This window comes from Pungitius pungitius, chromosome 8 (genome assembly GCF_949316345.1).
Source record: "Pungitius pungitius chromosome 8, fPunPun2.1, whole genome shotgun sequence".
NCBI classification, from domain to species: Eukaryota; Metazoa; Chordata; class Actinopteri; order Perciformes; family Gasterosteidae; genus Pungitius; species Pungitius pungitius.
Genome location: NC_084907.1, coordinates 13,644,500 through 13,672,306, shown reverse-complemented (window position 1 = coordinate 13,672,306; position 27,807 = coordinate 13,644,500). Strand labels below are relative to the sequence as shown.

The window sequence follows — 27,807 nt, the reverse complement described above, 5'->3', positions numbered from 1 at the left end:
AAAATTCTAGACCCAGACAGAAAGAGAAAAAAGTTTATTCAAGTTATGGTACCACGTTGCAACTGTCGTTCCAGTTCTATTTTCATAAAAACCCAAAAGCACCATGACATCGGCCCGTTTACCGCTCCTCACTAAAGTTTCTTGTTGATCACACACATTCCCTTTAGTTTCAGATTAGTTGTTGAAAATGTCTGTTCAAAGACTTTACAATCAAGATTTGCAATATCTTAATCTTGTAGAAAATAATATGTACAGCATGAAGTAAAAGTATTATACAGATGGGCAAGCATTTCCAACAATAAATATGAAACAATCCTGCTGAGAGATAAACACACTTCAACTGAATTAACTGTTGGCTTTGTGCCAATGGAACTAAATCATGTGTATGATGAACATTTAAATTATGGGACTCCTGTAACTACAAAACAAATTGCAATAGTTCCATTTTACATTTTTTTACAACAAAATGTACAGATAAATGCAAGTTGACATGTATCAAGAGTAATGCAGATTCATTTTTCACCCACCTTACACTTGCCAGCTGTGGATAACTTAAATTAATTTAAATTAAATTAATGTAATTTAAATTGATTTCACCCATGTTGCATTAAGACCGATTAAAAAAAGCTTTGGTTAAAAAGGGGAATAATTCCAACATTAACATGGACATTGACTTAAAAAGCAAACAGCAAATTCATTTTTTTTTAAATGGTCCACCTGACATTTAAAATTAAATACATAACAGAAAACACCATTTGACAGTGATAGTGTGTTCTCCAAAGATTGAGGCGTTCGTTAATAACTATACGGAACATTTCTAACATATTTGTTAGGTCATTTGTTCAAAGTGCTTCTCCCTCGCCACTGTACAAATGCCTTCTCAAGCAAAAACACATGATCCAATCCCATGCAAGGTGAGCTAAACAGAAGAATACGTATCTCTTTAAAAAGTCTCATTAGGGATCCCCTTTACGGACCAGAGTAATGGGCTGCTGTGTTCCAGGCCGGACAGTAAAGGTCATCCCATACTGATGTTTTGACTGCGTCCCGTTGCTGAAAACAATAACACATTCATGATTATGAGTTGATTCTGTTCACAGAACTGGGCATTTTGTCTCCAAAAACTCAAGTCGGCATATTTGAGCGCTCTTACCCATTGGGAACTTTCCCTGAAGTTTCCTCATACTTTTTAGCCACTTTACGCTCCAGCTCCTGCATGTTCAACGTTGCTGCTTTGTTGACCGCAGGGTAATTATTGCTCTGTGGTGCAGTTCTGTGGCCAACAGGCACCTTATTGTCCTCGTCGGACATGGGGGCGCCCCAGTCATCGGAGGAGGACTCTGCTTCGTTTGCCGGGGACATTTTCGGGTCCATTTCCATCATCTTCTTTTGGAGGATGCTCAGCAGCGTGGCCTGGTTGGGTGAAATAGTGGATGGGAGCTGAGCAGGGGCTGTCTTGGGTTTCATCAGGGTTTGCTGCTTTGGTTTGACGTAAATTTCGGCAGAGGGAAGTTTTGGAGCTTCTGGTATTTGGGGTCTTGGTGGGGGAGGAGGAACATGAGATGGAGGCCGAGGGATCTCCGTTCCTGTCGGTGCCTTTTTCCTGGGAGGGTCAGGGGGAGAGATGGAGGTCGGCGGCTCTTCAAAATCATCAAACTCTGGCGGTGGAGGGAGTAGGGGCATAATTATCTCCTCAGGCTGTGTGTGTTGTGACTTTGAGGGGCTTTGCGTTGCGTTTAGCTCAACCGTGTTGGTCGCACTTGCTACTGTCCTACTGACAGCTGAACGCGCCGATGATATCGGATCCTTGGCCGGAGCAGCACTGCTGGATTTGATTGGAGCCTGAACTGCTGGTGTATGTACCGCAGGACGGACGGACTTTAGACCCTCCTGTACTCTGTCCAGAGATGTTAGAGAAGTGGATGTGCTGGACCTTGGTGTGACAATAAATGAATTGGGGCCGGTGTCACTCGGTTGAATGCTGGCACTTGGCTGCTCAATCGTCTTGCTGCTGTTCTCCTGTGATACAGGGGGAGCCCATTTATGTTTGTCTCTTTCTTTAGCCGCCATTAAAAGAGCCAGCGGGGACGCAGCAGGTCCATCTCGTGGCCCATGGGTGTCACCACCCTTCAGGTTGCGTAGTTTACGATCTAGTATCGGACTAAATTTACGGCTTTGACTTGGAGATCCGACAAATCTGTCCCTGATGGGCTCTGAATTTACCTGAGTACCGTTTAGTTTGTGCAGCTGTGGTGACGTTTGATGTGGAGCTCGGAGAGTTTTGTTAAATTCGGGCTGTACTGAAACTATCCCTTCTTTAGCCTCCTTGGTTGGCGCAGAAGGCGGTGATTCAGAGGGTTGGGTAATTGGTAAATTCTCCTTCAGCTCCTGTACATCTTTGGGAGCTGGTTTATAAGGCGGAGCCACTTTGGCTTTCGCATCAACCTGGACATGAACTGGTGCGGAGTTACTGGACGCAGAATCTTCTAGGAGCAATATTTGCTTGCTTCTTGACTCTTGCTCTTCATACCCACTGAGAATTGAGGTCTGAGGAACATAGAAAGGCTTTGCTATGTTTTGAGGATTGAAAGTGGAGCGTGTGGTTTTCTTCCCAGGGGGCGATGGAGCAGGAGTGGCTGGTGGCGAGTCCAAGTTGGACATTGATGACAGTCTAACAGGTTTTGGAGGTGGTTTCTTTTGAGACTTGTGTTGACTTTCAGAAGGAGGAGCAGGTGGAGAGAAAGTCGGCCGCTGTGTAAGTACGTTTGACGGTGGACTGGAAATGGGGACGGTCGATACAAAGCCATTGGAGCGAGTGGGTGGAGGCTCTGGGGGAGCCATTGGTGGGGGTTTTATGAAGGTTAAGTCTTCCGCCTCCATGAATGGTGCTAGTGAGGCTGGTCTCGGGTCTGGCATGGAGAGAGAGGGAGGGGTTTCCACATTTAGACTGTTCAGGTCCCCCATGAAGTCTAATGGAGGAGGGATAAAAGCTCCTGGGGGGGGTGGAGGAGCCATAGCAGGAGGAGGAGGAACAAACAATCCTCCCTCTTCGAGGTCAGGCATGGACATAACCGATCCATTGGAGAAGTTATCTCCACCAACTAACGGATTAAAGAAAAGAAGAGGAAACTAAGTAAGGTTCAGCACAGTTGTACATTTATTATATCTCAGAATTGGAGAAATGTGAAGCAGCTACTACTGGAAAACAAATGTTTAAAGGTTAAGTAAGTGCAGAATTAAGAAATCCATGCCTACTCCAGATTGGTTTTATGTTGTTTATTTAACTAAAATAAATGCATGAAATAACTGCTGGAATACGTTGGACCTGGCGGTCAAAAAATAATACAGTATCTAGTAGAAATAACTAGATAAATGATAAAGAATGAACCATTTTTACTACTGAAATCGTGGCCAGCAGTTCTATTCCAATCAGGGTAACTTCATATCAGATAAACAAGCGCTTCTATTACTTACATTTAGAATTGCTTACAGCTAAAAATAAATAAATGATAATGGCCCTAATAGGTTAATAGTTGATTCTCTGTTAATACCACTCCCATTCTGTAAATATGCTCTCCCTCTGGTATGGCGGTTTAGGCACATTAAGGGCGGTTATTGAGCAACAACCTTTTGTGGAAACATTTTTTGCTGTGATCCATGAGTCAGAGTAAAGGTACAAATGATCCATTCAGAGTGTAAATAATGGAATTCAAATGTTTTCAATATTAAAGTTAAAGCACATATCGGCTATTCGTAGAAACTCACCTGAACCGTTGATCTTTGGAGTGTTGACAGGGGGTAGGAGGGGTATTTTGGGTGTTGCGACAGCAAACCCTTGAAAGCTTTCAAATGAGGACTGTGAACCAAGAATAGAAAACATTTAAAAAAACATTTTACAAAAAATACAGCAGTGTACATGACGGGAAGCCAACATGCTGTTAAAAGGCGTGCCAGGTATTCTCTCCTGGAGTGAACAAACCAGTTCTCACCTTGCAGTTAACTTTACCAGGAAAACACATGTACATTAATGGTGATAACAAAAGATCACAGCTCTTGGTATGCCTAGAATCTAATGCATAACTATATTTGCAAATAAGTTATATGTAGAGTATTTAATAATTTATCTGAATGTAACTGAATGTTTCTACACTAATTGTAATGCTCCTTTCCTTTGTTTGCCATGATTCAGAGATGCTGCTTTCTAAAGGGTTATTTTCACACACTGCCTACTCACTGATTCATACTGTAGGATACACCTTTTATTTGTCACATTGCGTGCACGCCTGTCTGAGAAAGTTGTGAGCTGTCACTTTGAAATGATTGTGCTTATACTGTATGTGTATGTGTGTGGTAGAGATTTGACGTTCTCGTCATGGCACAAAAGCCAATAACAGACGTCAATGAGAGTTATCGGGCTACATGCCCTTCGTAGAGGGCAAAAGAAAAGAAGCCTTGCCCTAAACACTTTTGTCTCGTTATGTAAGTTATGTATCATTAATAAGGTTGGTAATTCGTTTCTGGTTTGAAGTTTCTATTTTTTCAGCCGTATTCTAGACTGAATATCTGGCCGATGCCACAACACTTCTCTCTCTTGTCCAATAACCACAAGGCACTTAATTTACTTTTACTTCTTGGAAAAGTATGAACACAATTCCACAGGTGGAGGGCGAGCCAGTTAAGACAACGTATGATACAGTTTGATTTCCTCTGTTTGTTTCCCTGCACAGTGACTCACTTTCAGTCCGTGCTGTCCTACCCTGCGAGGTGCGGCACGTACAACTCATGCCGCACAACACTCCCAGAGGTGTGTGAACCAGAGCAGCAAGGGGATCTTTATTTATATCTGCGCCATGATGCCACAATGAGAGGCTAAGGGATAAAAGTACCAATGCCACAATTTGAGCTATAAAGCTATAACATAAAAAAAATTTGAACAGCTTAATGTTGATGTTCAAAAGCTAGAGTGCTTATTATGCAGCGTGCTGCCTGCGAGTGCCTCCACAGTTTGGCAACCATTGGTTTAATCTTCAACAATGTATAATATAACAATGTAATATAGGAATACCATTTTGATTAACGCATAATTTATATCTGAAGGCATCTAGTAATTGTAGCTGTTAAATAAACGTAGTGGATAAAAAGGCTAAACGCTTTTAACTCCAATAAGTATTTAAATAACATCTTTCCACCAGCGGTGACACATCATCAATACGCCACAACTAAATATGGCTGTTTCTAGGAAATGTATTCACTGCATATTGTTTTGCTATTTTTACAGTATTATCATAATTTCAAGTTTTCAGTTTCTGTATTGCTCTGTGCATTAAATACATTAATGTTTTTTCTGTGTATGCCTTGGGCTGGATTTTTGTTAAGGTATCTGCAGATTTAGATCACCTTTTACATCACAAATTACAAATATTATTACAAATATGCAGTATCTGTAATGTAAATCTTTGATTTTAAATTCACACGCCATGTCCATGTGCTTGTTTGAGTCAAGCTTAACTTTAACTGTCTACAATCACCAACAAATTGATTTGCGTTGAATTCAGTTAATTTGTGTTTGCGCAGCTCTCTGCAGCAGAAGATGAAGTAGAAGATGAAGTAATCCTTCCATTGTAAACGACAGGGTGGAGTGAGCTAAGAGTGACGCACATCTAACACTATTCCAATTTCTAAAGCTTTACTGAGATACTCACAGTGTTGTGCTTGACGGTGGGTCTGGCCCGCACACTGGCAGTTCCTGACTCGGGGATCGCTGGGGACTTCAGCACCAGCTCCACATTTTCTGAGTAAATTAGAAAGAAAAAAGATGTGTATCTACTTCATGTTCTGCCATTCCATCTCAGCTCAAAGGCCTGAAAATGATTTGCCCAAACAGGACAATGTAGTTGGCGTAGGAAACAGGCTGATTTTTTATTATTTAAAGGACAATCAATTCACATCAATACTGGCAGTATTACGTAGTCGTTATCAATTAGAGTGCTTCAGATACATTTCACATCCTATACCACACCGTGTCCATCTGTTTGGTCTACTAAGTGAAAATGAGTACATTGAGGTGATTCTGCAGGTAATGAACTTAACAGTCCAAAGTGAAATCTCATGTGCCGTTAAAGGCAACTGTGTTGTGGACAACTAAATAGTTCAGGAAAAAATGACTGCAATCTTTGTTTATACTGGTGTTGAAGTGAAATTTGAGTTTTACTGCTAACTGAATTAAATTACAACAACATGACTTGCAGCAAAAAACACAATAATGAATTTAGGTCAAATGAATGAATCACTAAACCTATGCAACTTTATTTACAAAATAATGAGAGATCACTCTGCTGAACTGAGGGTGGGAAATGAACGAAGATGAACAAAGCTTGACAATGAGAGACATAACTTAGTCTGTTGTGTCAGCCTTCGAAAGCAACATCTTTCACCAAAGTGTTTCACATTGTAAACAAGCGAGGAACAGAAAGGGGTTTTACATTTACAAATTAATTATACAATCCTATTCATGTTTAAATCCAAATACACCTGTGGAATCGACTCAGTATGAACTACTGAAGTTGAATAATTAGTTTCCCATTGTGCATCTGCCTAATTTAAATATACAAATATGTTCCCTTGAGTATTGGCCTTGCATACCAATTGCTATTGTTTGCTGCGCCTGCCAATGTAATAAACCCACAGACATGTGGTCAGTTTGTCTGTAACCTGATCTCAACAGAGGGAACATTGTCTGGTGTTACCGGATTTTAAAGGTGCACCTTTAGGGATGTCTTTTCCTGGTCTTACATGTGAAGCAGTATCATTGCATGGATACATGGTCATCATTTCACACATTGCTTTCATAGTTTAAAAAAAAAATGAAATCAATTACTTTCTTTTATAAGAGCTTTCAACAGCTCAGATAGAGGTGACTCAATTGTATTTGTATGCATGTGTTGTTACATGTTCTTAGAGCACTAATAGGCACTAATAAGGGTTCTGATCCTTCGAGGTATTTAACTGAAAGTGATGTTATTGCATTCTTATTATCACCATCTTTTGTACCTTTCACGTAGGCGATAACACCACTAGAGGTCATTTTGTTATGTTTCTGAAATGAGAGCTGACTTATTCCGACATAAACTGCACACAGTGTCTAAACCGTGAAACAAACACACTGAATAGTTTGTTTGAGAAACAATTCCAATAACACAGTGTGGAACATTGGAGATTCAAAGTTCCTCCAATTTTCGGAGATATTTGAGATATTCTCACACAGTAACTTTTTTTTATCAAAGCATTAAGTCCATAATACTTTATCACACTAAGTGAACACAAGACAGGCCACTGTGATTTCAGGCATGCAGGGTCCTGCATATATCAAGAAGAAGTCTTGTTAAGTGCACATAAGGGAGCTCCGTGGCTTTAAGGAATCGCGTCAACATCCAGTACAAAGGTCGTGTCATTCTCAGGTGAATGCTGACTCTATTACAGCAGATGGTCCCTGTAAACAGTTCTGGCTACTCACCCATGTCCTTGATTGGAATATTGCTGTCGAAAAGAGACTGGTTCTTTCGACCCAGAAAATGCAACTTTCCCCTCTTCATGATTATCGATCAGTTGTCGAGTGGATATGACTGAACGAAAGGATCATTTGCGCATTCGGAAAAGAGATAAATCCAAGGTAAAGCGCAGGTGAGCTGGTTCGGCAACAGGTGCAGTGCCGTGCAACAACTAAACCTGACCTCAGTGTTTTGGAACAAACGAAAAAATGCAGTTAGCTCCGCCCACTTGTTCCCACTGCGCCTCCCTGTCTTTATGGCAGCCAGGTGAGGTCGTGGCTCGCCTTTTCTCATTCCAGCAGAAATCTCACCTGCGCACTGAATGAGTCTCTTCAGCCCCGGTGCACCGTGGTTGGAATGTTCCGGGTGGTTGAGACAGTGTTGCGTTGGTTAGAGACATCAGGTGGATGTCATTAGAGTAAACACGAACCCGGTTTAAAACCATGATAATAAGAACAAACACAATCATGTTTAAAAAAGAACAATTAATAATAATGATAATGCGGAAAAAATATAGTAGCAATAATAATAATAATAAACTAGTAATAGTACTGAGTAGTGCAGAAAGGGTATTTTTGATTTGGAAGTGATTGTTGAAGTTCTAATGTGTGCTGTATTTAACTTTTAACTGATTATTTGTTATGGTTAACAGCCTTTACCGTTAGTATTATACTTTTTCTTTTATCCCTTTGGGTTTTGCTCAATGATTTTTGGAACATTACTTTTCTGTTATGAATCCCAATTTCTATTCTAATGTGTGTCATCGCTTAAGTATCTGAACTCTTTAGAGTTATTTACCAAAGGATAGGGAAGCATGTGACCTACATAACAGGATAACTGTGAAGTAAGAACAATCTGATATATTTTCAGATGGCATGGATGTCAAATTTAGGGCGTCAAAAGATTCAATTTAAATATCAGTGTTATTAGTTTAATAATTCGTAATTAGTGAAGTGTGTTTTAGGAGCCAGTAGATCCTTTACTTCCCCGGCTTCTGTCACACCTTCAGTTGCTATGGAGACAACCAGACCGGCCTATCCAGTTCTTCTAGCTCAGCGGGAATTTATAACGCAAATCAATGGCAGCTGAAATGTAAAGAATTCATGAGCCATCAGGACCTCCTTGGATCATTCATATATTCAATAACTCAGGTATTCAATTATGTCACATTATGCTCGTTGAATGACGGCCGTCTTTAGTTTCATATGAACACAGTTACAACACACAGCTAAAAATGGTATGCGGTTTTGTATAGAAAACATGGCTGTGTACTAATGCCAGACAATACTAATACATTTTTTATTGATAAACTACATGCCTTTGTTTTCTTCCAATTATATCTAAGAATCATACAGGCCCTGAGATACATTAGAATACCCAAAGAGTACAAAGTCAGCATAGATGTTGTGTTTAAAGACATAACAGGGAGTAAAGATCATTAACATTTTGCATTCCATTGGTTGTGAATGGAATTGGACATGAAGATAAAATCGGAACCGGATTCATTGTTTTGAAGAATGTTTGCAGTCACTGAGATGACAGCTATTTGTATCTTTACAGTTTTTTCTAAAGCCAGCTCTGATTTCTGAGTACTTCCAGTGCTGTTCACAGTGAAGCCTGTGAGACTTGCACCAGATTCATGTTTGTTCATGCGTGTTTGTTCTACTTCGTGTGCTGTATGCCATTTGCACCAGATAATGATATTACATTGTGTTCAAACTAGTATTATAATTATAATATATAATTATATAATTAGTATTTCAATTGCTTCGCGTCTTTATTTGCTATCTATGTATCGGGTGCCTCTATAATGCAGGTCAAACCTTGCTTACCAATGGTTCCCTCCACACTTTTCCATTAGTTTTTGGATTATTGCAGAAAAACAATCAGCAGAAGTAAAACAGCTCTAAACACACTAAAGCATGGCTGCATGGGTATGAGCAAACACAACCAGGCTACGAAGGCTCACAATTTGTTGATGACATTCCATTGACATATTTAGCCTCTTGTTAGTCATAGCGTCCTCATTCATAACTGGGTTTTTTACTAAAATATTTAACATCTGAAAACAAAACAGTTACAAAAAACAACAACAAGTGACCAATTAACAATAAACAACAACAGCTCTACAGATAATGTATGGCCAAGTGCCCATCCGGACTTCTCACCCTTTACAAGTTTAAGAAGTTCTTTGGTCTGAGGAACCTGTCAGATGTTTCAAAGCCTGTGTTAAGACCCTGTTTACACCGTTTTAATTAAATGATGTATGGTGATTTTGAATTTTCTGGAAGGGTAATTAATTCATTTTAATCCTAAAATGAATCAGTAAGTATGTTCATTCTTAGTTCGTCATCATTATTTAATCCCATTAAAGCGAAAAAATGTCTGAAGAAATGCATCCTTTGCACAGAGAGACAGAAGTGTAGTTCTCATTACCTTTATTTAAAATCCGGCCTTTATTTAATAATTCTGATCCATTCATAACGTATCTCTTAACTTGAATATCTGCTGGTTCACTTACACTCACACTTCAACAGAGCGCCTGCAACAATTGATATTCGATTGTATGCACTTTATTTCCACCAAACCCGTAAGTATTTGTTCACTATGGCAAACTGTGAGAGAAAAAACGTTTTATATATTTCCTCGTGCCTGCTAGTGTTTTCTAAAGATCATTTCTGTTAATTGAAATCTGACTGAGAGGCGTATCCCACTCACTGTGCTCATTCTGAAGACAAGACCGGTGCGATCTCTTTTTCAAAAAGGTTAAAAGACCAATATGCATTACATTTAAATAAGTTGTAAAATCATTCCTCGATTCCACAATTTCACAGTTTTCTGCACAGACTTCCATGTGTTAGGAGTATACACTGCTCTACTCATAGTTCATTATGTGTTGTTCTCTTGCAGTGCAGCTTCATTGATTTTATGCTCTGCTGCTCTGGTGCTGATAGGAGAAGTGCAGCAGAGGCTCCGCTGGTACTTTAAACTTTTCGATCTAGATAGGAACTGCTGCTTTGACCGATGCAGAACTGCTTCGGTTAATTAAGGAGAGCACGAGCCTTGATGTTAAAGCTTTATGCGTTTCGTTCTACTTAAGTAATTCCGAAGCATTATCCTTAAAACCACCTCTCGGGTCTGACTGAGATATGGCAGAGAAATCCCACCGCTGGCTTAGAGGTGCACGGAACACATGATGCGAGGTGCAGAAACTAATAGCTGACACTTAGCTGACATCTACTGGTGGAAGAAATCAACAAGTAGGCCACAATTAGATATATAGCATGGTATTCTTTCTTTGTGTCATGTTTAGTTCATCCGTGTAATCAATGAGATTTCTAATGAAATATTATCAGAGGACTTTGCCTAATTTAAAGTTCCAAATGATATTAGCTCATGATGGTATTACGTTTGTTGACAGGAGAATGTATGTTTAAGGAAAGCAAAGGAAAGGCAATTGATTGAATCTAATTTGCAAACAGATTGATCAAGTAAATTTGAGAGATTTTCATTCATTAATTGTTTTTATTCACTTTCTATTTGGTTTATTATGTCTTCTAAAATCAACCCATTAACTAAGTAAGTATCTTTGACCGATCAAATTAAAACTCAATGTTAAAAGGTTAAAGATTTTTAGTTGTTAAACAACCAAATTCCGTTTGGTAGCCCTACGTCAGCCAAGGCAGCAAACAACATAAACAATGGAATATACATGAAGATACACAAAAGGAATAAAATAAGTGAAACATTACTAAAGATAAAAATACACAAAAACAATAAACGGACTAAAAACGTTGCTAAAGTATCAAATTAGAAGCTAAAGAAATCCTATGATATGATAAAATGTGTGCATGTGCCTGTCATGGCAATGACTGTAAAAGTCCTCCAAAAGTTTTAGTGACTTCATTGTATTTGTTTCGCATTTTGTGACAACTTAAAGTCAAGTAATATCTTCTCGCTACCTCTTAATACAGGTAAAGACACAATTGTGGAAAGTGTGTGAGTTTTTCCTCTTTAATTTTAATCAGTTTTATTTTTTTTCCACAAAAAGACGGCAGAGCTTAAGCTAAGCCTGATTATATCCACCGTTATTTTGATTGTGTTTTTGTTTTGTATTTAATTGTTTGTATCTAGTGACCCATTCAGTCCCTTTCATGGTGAATTGTATCTCAATGTGGAAATGCACTTATTGTATGTCGCTTTGGATAAAAGCGTCAGCTAAATGACATGTAATGTAATGTAATGTAATGAATTCATGTTGGAACGTTGTGGGGTTCTAACCCTCAGGTTGGTAACACATTGTTGCCAGCAGTCTATCATCCTTCGGGATAATGCAGTTGTCACTTGGCAACCAAAACAACCCAACACACTAGTCAAGAAATGGTTCAGAAAGCCGGAATCAAAATAATAATAATATGAGTAACCCACAAATGTAGACTAGGTTAATTATGGACATTATGTCAAAACCAGGAAACCCAAAGGCAAATTTGCTCAGTTGAACGTCGGACACAACACAGGAATGCAGATGGCCATGAGTAGTTTCAGGGAGTGGCTTGTTTTTGTCTGGCTGTTTTGTCTAATATTAGTGACAGGATTAACTGTCTGTATTAAACCAGAAGGAAGCAGACAAATATGAATATGTGCGTTGTTAGAAATGTGGGTCCTTGATGTATCTGTGCACTATGTGTACCTGTAGGGTATGTATGTATGTATGTATGTATGTATGTATGTATGTATGTATGTATGTATGTATGTATGTATGTATAACCGTATAGCCTATACATCAACCAAAAGATCGATGGAATGTGCTCTCTAAATGAATAATGCAAAATAATAATACCAATATAGAAGTCCAAGCCTAGATTCATGTTCTTAAGTTTTAGCCGAGAAAGGGCATTATTTGTGTGTAAGATGATTATTAATATAACGTATTATTGTAATGGTTGATCAGATTAGCTGCTATCTTTGGGTTTTATGAGTTGAGTTTGTCTCACGCTCTGATGAAAAAAATGCGTCCAGTCACGTGTTCCGTGAAAAGCCAACCCCTCAGCTGCTCAGAAAAGGTGTGTCACCAGCGTGACGTCACGCACGTACCTGAGTTTCGGTGAGGAGAGTAGCGGGGAAGGGCCGAGCCGGAGCGAACAACAACAGCTCTTCCAAATCCTCCAACAATCATTTGTTGTTATTCGCACCTGTCTTAGTCCCAGCTAACATCAGCGATATTTTCTTTGACTGAATATTGGGTAGTTTGGAGATTTCCAGCTGTGTTTCCAGCTGCGGCTTAGCAGGCCGAAGAGAGGCTTCTCCCACTTCCTGGTTCAGCGACAGGTATGTCCCTTTCTTTGGTATCGCGTTTGGTCGCTTTTATTATTAGTTTTTTTTTATCTATTCCGCTGTGTATTGACATTTAAATAAATGACGACCTGACAGGCACCATCTATCCCGTAAGCATGTATGGCTATATGACGTAATAATTATATAAGCCAAATGTCATTTTGCCCGCTCAAAAATGTGTCCGTTTTAAAAATGTTGTTTTTTTTGTTGTTGACTACCGCCACGCTTCATTTCTCGTGCGCTGAACTTATCCCGACTCTCTGTCTGTCTCGGACAAGGACTCCCGGGAGTCATCGGCCGTGTGACACCCGCCGGTTTGTGTCTTGTCCGCCGGGATGGCGGTGACCCCTCGGCGGGTCCGCCTGAAGCCCTGGCTGGTCGCTCAGGTGGACAGCGCGCGATACCCGGGCCTGGTGTGGATTGACCGCGAGGCCATGCGCTTCAGGATCCCGTGGAAACACGCCACACGGCACACACCCCAGCACGAGGACGAGGACACCATATTTAAGGTTAAGGCAAATGTTTCTTACAGAAATGTAGTGATGTGTTAGTTTCTCTTAAAATAGGCTTTAAAAAGAAGGAAAAGTGAAAGCATGCAGTGTTTGGTTTAGACACAGACTTTACATTACACGTCATTTGGCTGACGCTTTTATCCAAAGTGACTTACAATAAGTGCATTTCCACCATAGAGATACAAACTCTGAAGAACAAGTAACAAGAAAGTACAATTTTACACCTTCCTCTCTAGCCATAAATGCACAGATTTTGGGGTGATGAGTTGACACCATATGATCTTGGATATTTTCTCTGGATAGACACCTCACATAGCACACCAGCTGGCCTCGCAATAGTCTTAATGATACAAGAGGACTGTGATACTGAAAGCTCTGTGAATGAATCTTCCTCCAGGCGTGGGCCGTGGAGACCGGGAAGTTCCAAGAGGGAGTCGATGAACCTGATCCTGCAAAGTGGAAAGCTCAGCTTCGATGTGCCCTGAACAAAAGCAGAGAATTCAACCTGGTCTTCGATGGCACCAAAGAGATTCCCATGAATCCTTTGAAGATATATGATGTCTGCGACATCCCAATGCCCTCCATTAACCAATGTAAATACAAAGAGCACAATAGGACAGCGTGTGTTCATCCTCAATTACAAATTGTTCTTCCTTTCACATTTTTGTATTACTTACTCAACAGCCTCCTCAGAGGCTGGTTCTTGGACTCCACATGAGGAGGATGGTGTTGAGGAGGATATTCCAGATACCCCAGAATCTCTCCCTCCATACCCATCCAACGGTGAATGATTTCTCCTCACGCATTCTGCATGTTTCCTGGCGGTGAATCAAAAGAACAAATGGGTAGTTTTTGATTTCTGTTTATTTAGCTAGTTTATTCTTTTCTCTTTCTGCATTCAGGCACCAGTCCCTCCCCTCGAATTATGTGGTCTCCAAGCTCTGAGTCGCAGCCTTCCAGTTGTCCCCCTTCAAATGAGCTCTGGCCCAAAGAGGAGTCTGTCGAAGTTTGGCCCAAAGAGGAGCCTGCAGATGTGGAGATGCACCCAGCGGTGCCTCCTGCACCGCTGCCCGATCACTCGATGCCGCAGCATCCTTTAACTGACACTTTCTTTGCCTCTCCAGAGATGTGGATCAGTTCCCTCCCGAGTAAGCACTTCTAGTTGATATCCAGTGAACACAACACAAGATTAAAGAAGACCACTGCAAAGCACAGACTTTTTTTCTTCCAGAATATTCACTTTAGTTAAGTAGTGTGGGGCTACCTGCTGTAGATTTGGGGATTGCCACTTAAGCTCAACCCGGTCTCAATCTTTTTTTGGACTGTTTTTAGCTGTGATTTAGTGTGTTGATGGCAGGAGGACAATTTATATGTTTGTGTGTGTATTGATTGTATGGAATAAGGTACGGCCCAATTGATAACCACAATCAAGGTATATGACACACTGCCGATTTATGTTAGATTAATTAATTCATTGTCAGCCAGAAAATAATATAGTATTTTAATAGAAGATGCACTGCAGCCACAGTGGGATTGAAAAGCATTGCTTAAGTTTGTACGTCAACCATGTTTTTAACACTTCACGTGCCTCTGACCCAGTGACCGACCTGGAGGTGCAGTTCCATTACAGAGGGAAGGAGATGTGTCCCACAGCGACAGTCAGCAATCCGCAGGGCTGCAGGCTGTTCTACGGGGACCTGGGCCCCATGGTCAACCAGGAGGAGTTGTTTGGGCCGGTGAACCTGGAGCAGCTACGCTTTCCGTCCACGGAGCACATCACCAACGACAAGCAGAGGGTTTTCACTAACCGCCTGCTGGACGTGATGGACAGAGGCCTCATCCTGGAGGTCAGCGGTCATGATATCTATGCAGTGCGCCTGTGCCAGTGCAAGGTGTACTGGTCCGGTCCCTGCGCACCAAACCCAGCGGCTCCGAATCTTATTGAGCGCCAGAGGAAGATTAAACTCTTCTGCCTGGAGTCTTTTCTCAGTGGTAAGTAGAATTCTCACAACTGGTAAAGAGCAACTTGTGTGTGGATTCCAATCGTGTTATGGTCTTTACATCTCTTGAAAAAAAAATGTAGCAATCTCTTGGAATTCTTATTGTAATAACTTAACGTTTTTATGGTTTACAGGAGTAATATCCCACCAGCGTGGCCAGACGCCAAGCCCTCCACACTTTGAAATTAACCTGTGTTTTGGAGAGGAGTGGCCTGATGGGAGACCCATAGAGAGGAAACTTATCATGGTTCAGGTGAGAATGGTTGTTTGTGACAAGTAATGAAAATTTTTGCATGGTAATGGGACAATAGAGGCCAGTAATATGCTTCACTTGATACCTTTTGTATTGAGAAAGCTTGGAAGACCTGTTAACACAGTAAGATTAGCGATCTCCACGGAGATATTTAAATCCCCAAACAACATTTTTTTTTAGTTCAGATGCAAGATAAACAGCTGCACTGTTTTTCTAGTTCCCGACTCTTTGTCCTTGTTCTGATCTTACAGATCATTCCTGTGGTAGCTCGCATGATAAGCGAAATGTTCTCTGGAGACAACACGCGGTCCTTTGACAGTGGCAGCGTTCGCCTGCAGATCTCCATTCCAGACATCAAAGACAACATCGTTACCCACCTGAAGCAGCTATACTGCCTGCTGCAGACCCACCAGGGCCAGGACGGCTGGGCACTGCCCCCCGGTCCAGGATTGAACATCGTCCAGGCGCTGCAGGCACAATGAACTAACATATTACGTGGCGAACTAATATATAACACGAACATCACCGTAGGATACACAATGCTAGTGGGAGTTACCCACCACTAGCTAAGAAGTACATGCGTGTGATCGTGTTTAGAAGTGTGTGTACTTTAGGAGTCTTATGCTTTTCACTAGTAATGTTCTATGACGAGGCTTTTCTGTATATAAAGTAATGCCCTCAATCTTGCATCACTATGGCTTGTGTGTGTGTGTGCCGGTACCGATAGACGGATGTGGCGACTGCATTGGCCAAAGTCCTAACTCGCTGACATGGAACACTTTGCATAGTTAATAAGTTACAGGAATCTCACGGTGCCTTATTTGACCATAACTGGTCAGTGATTACCAAGCTTTCCTCGAGTGAAGATACCGTGCATAATACCTTTTTTATCTTGAGACCTGTCTGGTTGTCTGGCCTGCAGTTTTGTCTTCAGTGTATTTTTTTTCATTAATTTGTTTTAGGTTGTTTTTGATTTGTTGTTGTTTTTACTTCATTTATTATTACCAGGAAATCATTTGACTTAACAGCATTCAACTACTCTATTATCTGGTTTAATATAGATGTCACTGCTAAATCATGTTTTAAATTTAGCAGAATTAATCGGTTGTATGATTTATATTGTCAATAAATTAAAAAAAAAAGCACAAATAACATGGATGTTAAGGAATTGCATTTTGGGCATGGTGACCTAAAGGAGGGAAATATATCAGCTTTGTGCTTTGCCTTCCTGTACAAACTGTTTACTTTGTGCTCCAGCTGAAGCACAGCGGGTTGACTGGTGTGTTCACACAGCGATGCGCTGACGCCTGGTGGTTTAGTTTATCACCAGCGCTGAATGATTAAGGTCTGAGGCTTGACAAACAGTCATAGCGCCACATAGTGGTAATAGGAAATCTCTACACTTTGGCTTGCTTGTCTTCAAATGTGGGAAATACAATCTAGGCACCTTTAGTTAATAAAAGTCATCAGGAGCTTCACGGCTTACGTCAAGCTGCCGTGACTCAACCGTACCAAACTGTTTACTACATGTTTAAAGAGATTCATGGCTTCCAATCACAACTCGCAAGCTTCCAATATTTGATGGGAAAACCACCAACAAAAAAGACTCCACTGATCTAAATGTGAGCAAAGTAAGACGTTTGGAAAGCAGAAAATGGAAAATAACACTTAATATTAATTAGCATTAGTGGTATAATGTCAATTGTACTGAAAGCTGAACTTTCATTAAGGGTAATATGAATTTTGAGCCAGGCTGTAAACTTAAATGCAATGGGAAGTTTTTTCTACTTTTTTTTAAAATACATGCCTGTTATCCTTGACTCCTCCTGCTTTGAGTCACTCATGAGCGCTTTTACTTCTGCCACCATATACTGTATTTAGCTGATTATACTTTATTAAAACATGAATAACCTTTTAATTGTATCTTTCAGGTTTACAGAAAATTTCTCATGGTTTGCTCACAGTATGGCACGCAGTAAGACGTTTATTTTTCTTTGACAAATTCAACCATAAACAGAGTGTTGTCATGATGATAAATCAAAAATCGATCAGAAGCTCAATGTTCCTGCCGGCCAAGAGCTGAACGTGGTGCACAAAGTCCCCTGATGGATTGACCAATGTTGTTACCGTTGGTTCATTACATACCTAATGGTTAATATGTTTGTATGTGATAATTTAGAAAGACACATGATAGCATTTAAAACAGGATTTTTAATAAAATCCCCAAAATAAAACCAACTCAAGTAAATTGTGAATATAGATCTAATATATATATATATATATATATATATATATATATATATATATATATATATATATATATATATATATATATATAAACTAGAGTACAATAAAAAAAGATATGACACGTTTGGAAAATAAGTTATAGTAAATATAAACACTACAATGTACCTTTCTCTCTGTTCTTTGTAGATATTGTTATTTAATTTGCCCTCAAATTTATTTATAGACCTGGTGAGCTTTAAGCTTATTGGGAGTAATATCCTCCATATCTTTTAACCTTTGCTCAGATGAGATGGCACTCTAAAGCACTCACACCCTTCAGTGAGTTGACTCAGAAACCCCGGATCACTTCACTAGGGACACTGGACTTTGTCCTTCTCCTTTGTGAGGAAGTCTCGGTTGTTTGTCGTCAGCTGAGGTACAAGAACGAGGTATGAGTTGTATTTTTACTAAATATTAAAACAGTATTCATCTACCAGATGTCAAAAGGCCTTTAACAAATATTCTCCATAGTAAACTGGATCTGTCTTTATTGTTATGAATGTGATCCATACGTAATGCTTTCTACGTCTTTGCGTTTCACGTAACACAATTCAAACAAACCAAGAAGGCAGTTAACCACCATTTCACTGGACTTTATCTCCGATACGATGCTGGAAGTATAATAAAAGCTCAAATTGGTTGGTTAAATATCAGCAGATTTCAATCTATTCAGAGAGCATTTTATTTTTAGCTTTGAATGTAAAGATTCTTCATCAGGCAATGAAAATATCTTGATAACATGTGTAATTCCAAAAATGTTCAACTGTTAAATGAAGTTAACCTTTTACAAAGCTATGTTGGACAAATGTTGCATTTTAAAATACTGTTGAGTATTTTTGTTTACATCTGTGCTAGCTAGTACCATGAAGATGTTGTTGTTTTAAGCACTCAGCACTCATGTTGCTAGGTGACTATAACAAGTTGCTATCAAGACCTGCTTTTAGATTCATGGCTAATTATCAAAGTGTTTTTTGCACAAAGATTCATGAAACATCAAACTTAAGAAAACTCCAGATATTTAAGCTTTGAATAAACCCTGATGGCAGGAAAACTGGCCAAATTAAATTATTTATTTCAAATGCAGGTTGCTGACAGCTCATATACTGACTTTAGAGAGTTGTTGTGTGTATACCTCATATCATGTCTGATGTGGCAGGTTTGTCAGGTCAGTGCTGAACATGTTCAGGAGTAACAGCCCCTTTGGCAATGACACCAGCAGCTTCACGGGATCCATCCAGTCCAAGTACGATTTTCACAACCTTACGTCGTTGACGGTTTGATCGATCGTTTCATTGATGAGTTTATTCCCCAGCGGATGATCAATGTTGAACTTGCTTGCATTTTGTTCTCACAGTGGTTTGTCTTTGGATGAGATTTCCTCCCAGTTCTCAAGTGTGTCGAGGCCCAGTGCAAAGTCAATTTATTGTAAGTTAAGTTAAGTATTGTAAGTGCTCAACACGTGATGGTTACACCTGTTGTGTTCATCTTTGTAACTAACACAGAGCTCTGGTAATAATTAACAGTGCAGAGGATGGAGTATGCAGAGTCAGTCAACAAGATGATGAACAAATTTCAGTACAAAGTGGAGGTACAACATTATCCATACAAATGTCACAGCTTCTGAATGATAGCATGTTAAATCTTGTGTTTTAATACCTCTCTGCGGCTGCAGCACCTGTTCACTTGTGACCTGGATGGGAAGGGGTTGAGATGCATAGCGGACTGCGTGGAGAGGCTGAAGCTTCTGGATGGGATGGGTCGCGTGTGGGGTCAGAACATGCAGCTGGAGGTGCGAGCTGCCAACCTGCTGCTCACAGACATTGAAACCAAGGTGAGCAGCGCTTGAGGCAGACAAACAGGTGGCAATTCAGATGGGAATCTTCCAGGTTGACAATGACCCCACAAATGATCACTGAATAGTTTTATACTCTATGTCCTGTCATGTTACGTTTTGTAATGTCATGTTATGTCATTGTCATCTCAATCAACAGATATCAACTATATTGAATACTACAGTATTATGTTTGTAACGGTCAAGCAACATCTTCGTTTAGAGGAGGTTAGAAATGGGGATTGAGTTCTCAGACACAGATTTGGAGAGAACCATTAAGTCTTGACCTGTTATGTATGTTATGACTTATGGTTCTCTCCTCATGGTGTACCCCAAGGCTCATGCCTGAGCCCCATTCTTGTGGGTGTTATCATTAGAAACGTTGGCCTATTTATTTGCTTATTCATGTCCTATACCAACTTTGGGTATGAAAATACTCTTTATTTACGTTAAACTAAAAAAATTGCTAAGTTGATCCTCGCCATGTAGCATCTAAAGCTAATTGGCCGGACAAAACTGCAGGCCAGACCACCAGACAGGTCTTAAGATAAAAAGGTATTCTGCACTGTATCTTCACTCGAGGAAAGCTTGGTAACCACTGACCAGTTTTGGTCAAATAAGGCACCGTGAGATTCCTGTAACTTATTGACTATGCAAAGTTTCCATGTCAGCGAGCAGGACTTTGGCCAATGCAGTCGCCACATCTGTCTATCTGTACCGGTGCACCAGCGGACCGACTACTTCCCCCCTCCACCGTCCGGCCAAACGTATAAGTGTATAAGTTTGTCTGACCACTGGCCGTCACTGGAAATGCACTTGTTCTAAGTCCCTTTGGATAAAAGTGTCAGCTAAATGACATGTAATGAACGGCCTCAATCGCTTTGATTGCATCTACCAGACCTGAACGTGAAAATGTAATAGTAGTCGGTCCGCTGGTGCTCTCTGTCCGCTGGCTGCGGTCGGCTATCAAAACATTGGCTAAATGACCCGCTTCAAACTTTATGAACACATACAGAATCCCTTTGTGTTGATTTCTAAAGCCTCTCATTAATCAATCAATCAATCAATCAAAATGTATTTATATAGCACTTTACAAAACCAGCAGGTATCCAAAGTGCTTAACATCAGAAACACATGTCATACAATAAATAAGAGCGAACATAGAAAACAGTAAAATCAGAAAAGGTTAAACAGAAACTAAAGAATGAATAATTTGTCACACCACTGCTACGTATCAAAGGCCAGACAAAACAGATACGTTTTAAGTTTGGACCTAAAAAGAGCCACATCTGTGATAGTCGAATATCAGGAGGTAACTTGTTCCAGAGTCGTGGGGCAGCAACTGCAAAAGCCTGATCACCCCACCGTGTATGCCGTGACTTTGGCACTTCTAAAACCAGTCGGTTAGAAGATCGCTGTGCTCACACAGGGTTAAAATCTCGGACAAGTAATCTTAAAATCTTTTCTAAAACGCACAGGGAGCAAATGTAGAGTGTAAAGAACTGGGCTAATATGTGCACGTTTAGATGCATTTGTTAAAAAGCGCGCAGCAGCATTTTGCACAAGTTGAACTGATAAGAGCGTGGATCGCCTTTTCTAGATCATGCCTGTTCAGGAAAGGCTTAACTTTAGCCAGGAGACAAAGCTGGAAAAAGCTCATTTTAACAACATTACTGATCTGCTTGTCAAATTTCATGCTGCAATCCAAAGTAACAACCAAGTTTTTGACAGATGACCTAGTGTTAAGACGTACTTCACTCTATTTAAGGCGCTGTGCTACTTGCAAGTTGCTGTGTTGTGCTACATTCTCAATAAAGTTTGAAAAAAACTCACTTAGAGCAAACCCATGGTCGTAAGATACTCATTTATATGTAATTTGCATGAGGAAGGATTGTAAAATGTTGCACGTTCTAAAGTCCTGCGCAGTTTTGGTACATTTAGCATTATCACATGAATAAAAAAAGCAGGACAATATTCACATGTCACTTTTTCAAACATTTAGAGACAAAATCATGTAAATACATGCAACATTTCCAATTACCCTAATATAAATATTTAATCTAAATGTAAATGATAACTGTAAATGTTAAATATAAATGTTAAATATTACATTACCCCCCCAAATCTACAGAACCGTTCATATTCTTCAATATTCTATTAAGAACCCATTGAAGTTAAATAACTGTTAGTAACGACTGTTAGTAACGACATTTAGCAACGTTTTTTCTGTGGAATACCTGATGCGGCCCAGCCTCACCCAGATACAGCCTCCAGCGGCCCCCAGGTCATTTGAGTTTGAGACCCCTGGGATAAAAGCCTGCTCTGTTTCCTCAGGAGGAGCTGGAGTCCATGGCTTTCAGCGACATCCTGGAGCTTCAGGCGGTGCTTGACTCTGGAGTGTTTAAGTCTCTGCTCACACTGTCGGTGCGGCCTAAGGGGAAACAGACCACCACCGTCTACATGTTTCAGTGTGAGGAAGTCCGGGTGAGGACACACTCATGGAAATCTATCTCCTAATAAATAAATTAACGGGGCGATGAAGGATGTCTTGGTTCTTGTTCTTCACAGGCGGACTTTGTCCAGAAGGATCTGCTAGGAGCGTTTTCTCGTATGAGGTAAGAACTTAAAGTGGGAAAAAACTTGATTGATTCATTTATTCATTATTCATTATTCCACAAAATGCCTCTCTACACCTTTTGAAGCAGCAATGCAGGACTAATAGCAGGACATCAGGGAATGGAAAACCTTTATAGCGCCGCAAAATCGGATGAACCTAAAGAGCGGAAGCTTGATCGGTGGATGGCTCCTGACTATGGTGAGTTGGGGACAGTAGGTATATAGCTACATACATACATGATACAGTCACAATCAACAGCTATCTTCCTTCCTTCTTCCATATAGAGGAGAAGGACTTTCTGGAGCCTGAACTGGTTGTACCTCAGGAGGAGGTCCTGGCTTCCAGAGAGGAGACGCCATTGCCGCCTCACTCAATCAACAAAGAAGAACCTCATTCTACCTCACGGCCGTACACAGACCTCGACAGGAACGTAGTGAGTGCATAGGATACAGTTGGTTATTAGTTTGTTTTCCACATTTGTAGTTAAATTTGCATGAAGACGATTGTGTAAATTACTTCTTTCTTCCTTTGCAGGATATCTTGAATCATGTTTTAAGTGACATAGAAATCTTCATGGGCAAAGTAGCTGCAATAGTAGCTAAAAACACAAAGAAAAAGAAGAAAAATAAAAAAGGAAAAGGTAATCTGGTGCAGAAAATGAAAGAATATATACGCCTGTATCCATACTCTAGACTATGTAAAGGGGCATGTGTGAATTTCTATGAAAAGAAATCAATCAGCTTTGAGTCCTCATCAAATATTTATTTTTGTTCGCTAGCTATGGACGGGATGCCCCCTGCAGCGGAATTTAAAGTGTGTTTGCATAAAATCAAATATGGTTTCAACCTTGTGGTATGTGTCCTTAAATCCATTTATCTGTTTTTCCTGTTCACTCTGTAGTGAACACTTTGTGTAACACTTTACTTTGTGTAAATATTTGCCTTGACAGGGGGAGCTAAGCGGAATAATTAACAATCCCAGTGCTCCGGACTTTGTTCACTCCTTATTCTCCGCACTATCATTCGTAAGTGACAACATCTCTTAAATTGCACTTGAAACTAAAATGTATCATTTTTAGGATTTATAATCCCTGCTAAATCCCTATTCGCCTGCCTTCTCCTTTGAAATAATGCTGTAATATGTATGTAGGCTTTAACGTGTTTTAATTACACCCTTGTGAAATGACTGTCCCTTAATCTACACATCCAGTGTATTTGTTAGACGGCTGTGTTTTGTCAAATAACTGTGCGTGCAGACACCCTCTGTGTCCACACACCAGTTCCAATTATACAACTTCTGCACCACACAGTGAGTTTTGCTTTTCCTCCACAGCTGGTGTCTCACTGCGCCGACACTCTGCCTGAGACCATCGTGGCCCCTCTGCTGACGCCTCAGTGTATCCGTCTCCTGAGTGAAGAAGCCTCCCCGGAGGAGGACAAGCTGTGGCAGTCTCTGGGAGACGCCTGGAACATCCCCAGGTGAGACGGTGGACAGCGTTTGACCAAGATCTGAGCTGCTGTAGGGAAAGCTTAAAAGAAAACCATAGAAGTATTTTGACTTCACTCCAGTGTTTTCACTACATTATATTTTGAATGAAAATATGCTTTTGACTACACTACATTCTTGTGGCAGTTAAGGAGATGTAAATTGTGTTAAAAAAGAGTATTACTTACTATTTATTGTCCGATATTAAAGATATCCCTACTCTTTTGTGAAATAGGGTCCCTTTGTTATTTCAGGTGTCAATGAATTGTTAGCATTTCCACTAAGTAACTTCTCATTAAAATAATCTGTTAAAGGGTTAGTAAATATTAATTTTCGTAGTTGTACTGACCATTTTGAGGACAACCGCTGAACTAAACTACCTGAATGGCCATGAACGTAAAGGGTTCCATGGCTACTTTTACTTTGAAAACTATTGGTTTACCAGGATTCTGAATGCCAGACTGGAACCTTTAATATTTTTTGACAATATTACCAGCACTAAATGGCCAGAAGATGACAAGGACATCCCGACGTACACTCTGGAGTTATCTGACGGCTGGCAGCCTCCTGATGTGTCTGCTGCACTTGAATCTTATGAACCAATCAGGAGGCAGGAGCATCAACGACCTGCACCCCGCCGGGTTGACCTTCACACCATGCATCCAGTACGACATCGGCACTGATAGACTGCTAATTTGGGGAGAAGAAGGAGAAAGATGAAAAACATAACAAAACCATGTTCGTTTTTGTGTGTAGACTTCCACCAAGTGGACACCACCACAACCCCCCCCACAAAAGTCACGGTACGCACAAGCACATGAGGTGTAACCCAATGTCATGGGAACGTTTGCCATTTTTTTTCACCCTTTCTGTATTTCAGCTCAGGTGAGTCGAAAATGTGTTGCATGGTCATTACGAACGACTTCACCTCAAGAAACAAGAGAGAGCTCACCGTCAGAAGAGGAGAAACGGTGGAGGTGAGTTAGAGCAGTTCCTTCGTGTGACTAACTCATCTATCTTGGTTGCAAGAAAAAAACAAAGAGCCCGTATTTCGGGTTTTTTCTTTGCCCACCCACAGCTGCTGGACAAGTCGAAGCAGTGGTGGAAAGTGAGGAACAGCAGAGGAGAGGAGGGCTTCGTACCCAATAATGTCCTGGGGAGTCCTGACGAGGTGGACACCACTAACGCAACACAGGTATATATGCAACTGTGTATGTGTACATTGTATGCGTATATATAGTATATGTATACGTTTATAATATACTTTCTAGTTGCCATCATTTTGTTTCAGTAAAATCTCATTTCATCATCATTACATTTTCTCAGCCTACTGGAGGCTCTCCTGTCCTCGCAAAGAAGTCCAAGCCGGCAGAAGTGAAAGCCTGGCTGGAAGAAAAGGGCTTTAGTAAAATGTGAGTACACATGTCATTACAGTTGGTATTCATTCAACATTCAGAGTAAATCTAGAGTTGATCAATAAATGAGAATTAGTATACAGCGGGTGAAATAAGTATTGAACACGTCACCATCTTTCTCAGTAAATATATTTCCAAAGGAGTTATTGACATGGAATTTTCACCAGATGTTAGTTTAGAAATAAAGTTATTTGTAATAATGTGAAATGACATAAGGAAAAACTATTGAACACATGAAGGGAGGTGCAAAAAGGTATGGAAAGCCAAGACAACAGCTGAAAACTATCAGTAATTAAAAAGCAATCCAGACCCTTGTCAGTGCAAATTAATATCAGCTGGTTCAGTCCCACCTGATGGCCTACAAAACGGTGAAAAGCCAGTGAAATACTGAGAGAATGTAGTGTGGTCGGATGAGAGCCACATTGAACTGTTTGGATGCCATAATACACACATGTTTGGAGGAGTAATGGCACTGCACATCACCCTAAAAACACCATACCAACAGTGAAGATTGGAGGTGGGAACATCGTGGTGTGGGGCTGCTTTTCAGAAAATGGTACTGGCAAACTTCACATAATTAAAGGAAGGATGAAGGGGCAAATTTACAGAGACGTTCTTGACAGAAATCTGCTGCCATCTACCAGGATGATGAAGATGAAACGAGGACATTTCAGCAAGACAATGACCCCAAACTCACAGCCAAGGAAACTCTCAACTGGTTTCAAAGAAAGAAAATAATGCTCCAGCCAATCACCTGACTTAAATCCCATTGAAACTCTATGGAAAGAACTGAAGATCAAGATTCATAGAAGAGGCCCACGCAACATTCAAGATTTGAAGACTGTTTGTGTGGAAGAATGAGCCAAAATCACAGAGCAAAGCATGAGACTAGTTTCCCAAACGAGAGGATTCTTGAAGCTGTCATTACCAACAAAGGCTTTTGTACAAAGTATTGAATAAATATCAGTAAGCGTGTTCAAAACTTTTTCAGTTTTCAAAAAAACTTCAGCAGCAACTTTAAGTCCTTGCACTCAACCTGCACACGTTGCATTTTGGTTAAGTAACCTAATCAGATACTGCATTAACCACAGAGGAACTCTCTTGCAGCACCGTTCGCTGTCTGGGGGTGCTGAGTGGCTCCATGCTGCTGGGGATGACCAGAGAGGAACTGAAGACCGTGTGTCCAGAGGAAGGGGGCCGGGTCTTCTTCCAGTTACAAGCGGTCAAGTCTGCTGTAAGTGACTCACACACGGCGCAAGCTTCATTTGTCCCTGCTCCATTGTGGTGTAAACACAGAAATCCCCTTTGACTGTTTTGTGTTTGAACACTGTAGATTTCCACGTAAAAAAGAGACTGAACGAGAGGACATCACAGGAGAAAAAGAAACCAATGTGGTTTAGAAACAAGTCACCAAACACTTTCAAATCAAGCAATAAAAAGTGAGGTAATGTTTACAGCTTGTTTCCAATGATATAGAATCCTGTGAAACTTTATATCATATAATATGTCCTATAGAAGTGTATATTATTGTCAGTCTGCGTCATTCAAAAAGTGATTAAATTATAACAATACTATGATAAAAGTATGTAAGGTATTTAGCAAAGTGATTAAGTTTTGTAACTCAGAATGGGGAAAAGCAAAAAGCTTATTGTATGTAGTCATTATTTAACCTGTAAATAAAAAGTTATCGGACAACGCGTTTTGAGTGACTTAACATGCTTTATTTCATTGTTCCGACATTACACTGCTGAACACCGGCAATCCATTTCAGGCAACAATATGGCTACAGGTCAATGGAATTAAAATCAGGAAAATAAAGAGTTTGTAAAATAACAAAGATACTTTATTAGAGAAATATCTCAGGTGTGAGCATTGTTTGTTAAACGTTGCAAAATTAAGCTTGTGCGAATAAATCAAAATGACCAATGTACTTGTTCAAGATTCTTAAATGTCAAACTGCATGTGTTGCTTTGTCTTAGTTTACACTCGTATCATAGATAACTATTTGAATATATCAATACGCACAATATGCCTTTTTTCATAGTTTTCTCATATTTTATAGTCGACTGAATACAAATAAAGTAAATAAATCTTAATCTTAATTGATTAGTCACCTAATCAGTCATTGACTAACATTGAGCTGATTAACCATTTATATGCCTTTTTATGTTAAATGAATTATTTCAAGACCCTTACAAACACATCTGCGGTAACTAAAGATTTTAAGTCAAGCTTTTCTCAGATTTGTTGAGAAGGAACTTAATTAAATATGATCAATAAAGCAGTCAATTGAAAGATTTCAATTTCTGTTAGTCAACTAAAAAATGTCTGTGGTGGAGGCCCTAGAACATAATCTTTAGCTTGAGTGTGCTGTTGCTAAGGACAACATGACAACCTTCTGTGGTTGAGAAACGGATGGATGGAAAAAGTGCAGGTCAGATTCTAATTGTCCTTGAGTGATAAAGCGTTGTCATCGAACACTCATTTCCATAGTTGCCTCAAATCAATATGCCTGCTAAAGATTATA

General features: G+C 40.1%; 3 protein-coding genes across 4 annotated transcripts; 2 read left to right on the top strand and 1 right to left on the bottom strand.

Moving 5' to 3' along the window:
• Window positions 1-25: 25 nt before the first annotated feature.
• On the bottom strand, window positions 26-7,719 carry LOC119229640 (uncharacterized protein C6orf132 homolog). Its single transcript, XM_037490206.2, has 5 exons — window positions 7,514-7,719; window positions 5,703-5,791; window positions 3,766-3,856; window positions 1,154-3,101; window positions 26-1,053 (listed from the first exon to the last, which is right to left on the bottom strand). Exons 1-5 carry the CDS (start codon window positions 7,590-7,592, stop codon window positions 957-959), a joined length of 2,304 nt encoding a protein of 767 aa, XP_037346103.2. The 5' UTR covers window positions 7,593-7,719; the 3' UTR covers window positions 26-956.
• Window positions 7,720-12,622: 4,903 nt separating this feature from the next.
• On the top strand, window positions 12,623-16,913 carry irf6 (interferon regulatory factor 6). Its single transcript, XM_037448242.2, has 8 exons — window positions 12,623-12,875; window positions 13,160-13,390; window positions 13,791-13,986; window positions 14,078-14,176; window positions 14,296-14,541; window positions 14,993-15,385; window positions 15,528-15,646; window positions 15,898-16,913. Exons 2-8 carry the CDS (start codon window positions 13,217-13,219, stop codon window positions 16,126-16,128), a joined length of 1,458 nt encoding a protein of 485 aa, XP_037304139.1. The 5' UTR covers window positions 12,623-12,875; window positions 13,160-13,216; the 3' UTR covers window positions 16,129-16,913.
• A 1,298-nt stretch (window positions 16,914-18,211) lies between these two features.
• On the top strand, window positions 18,212-27,019 carry eps8l3a (EPS8 signaling adaptor L3a). 2 transcript variants are annotated; one of them, XM_062563734.1, is made up of 20 exons: window positions 18,212-18,321; window positions 19,089-19,175; window positions 19,287-19,357; window positions 19,456-19,520; window positions 19,605-19,763; window positions 22,098-22,247; window positions 22,332-22,378; window positions 22,469-22,578; window positions 22,665-22,813; window positions 22,915-23,020; window positions 23,159-23,232; window positions 23,330-23,404; window positions 23,713-23,858; window positions 24,362-24,530; window positions 24,622-24,668; window positions 24,746-24,842; window positions 24,944-25,060; window positions 25,192-25,277; window positions 26,388-26,514; window positions 26,614-27,019. In XM_062563734.1, the coding sequence occupies exons 2-20, from the start codon at window positions 19,111-19,113 to the stop codon at window positions 26,623-26,625; spliced, it is 1,872 nt and encodes a 623-aa protein (XP_062419718.1). In that variant the 5' UTR covers window positions 18,212-18,321; window positions 19,089-19,110; the 3' UTR covers window positions 26,626-27,019. The 2 variants fall into 2 exon arrangements, with proteins under 2 accessions (XP_062419718.1, XP_037345813.2); XM_037489916.2 differs by having other exon boundaries at window positions 22,466-22,578.
• The last annotated feature ends 788 nt before the right edge of the window (window positions 27,020-27,807 follow it).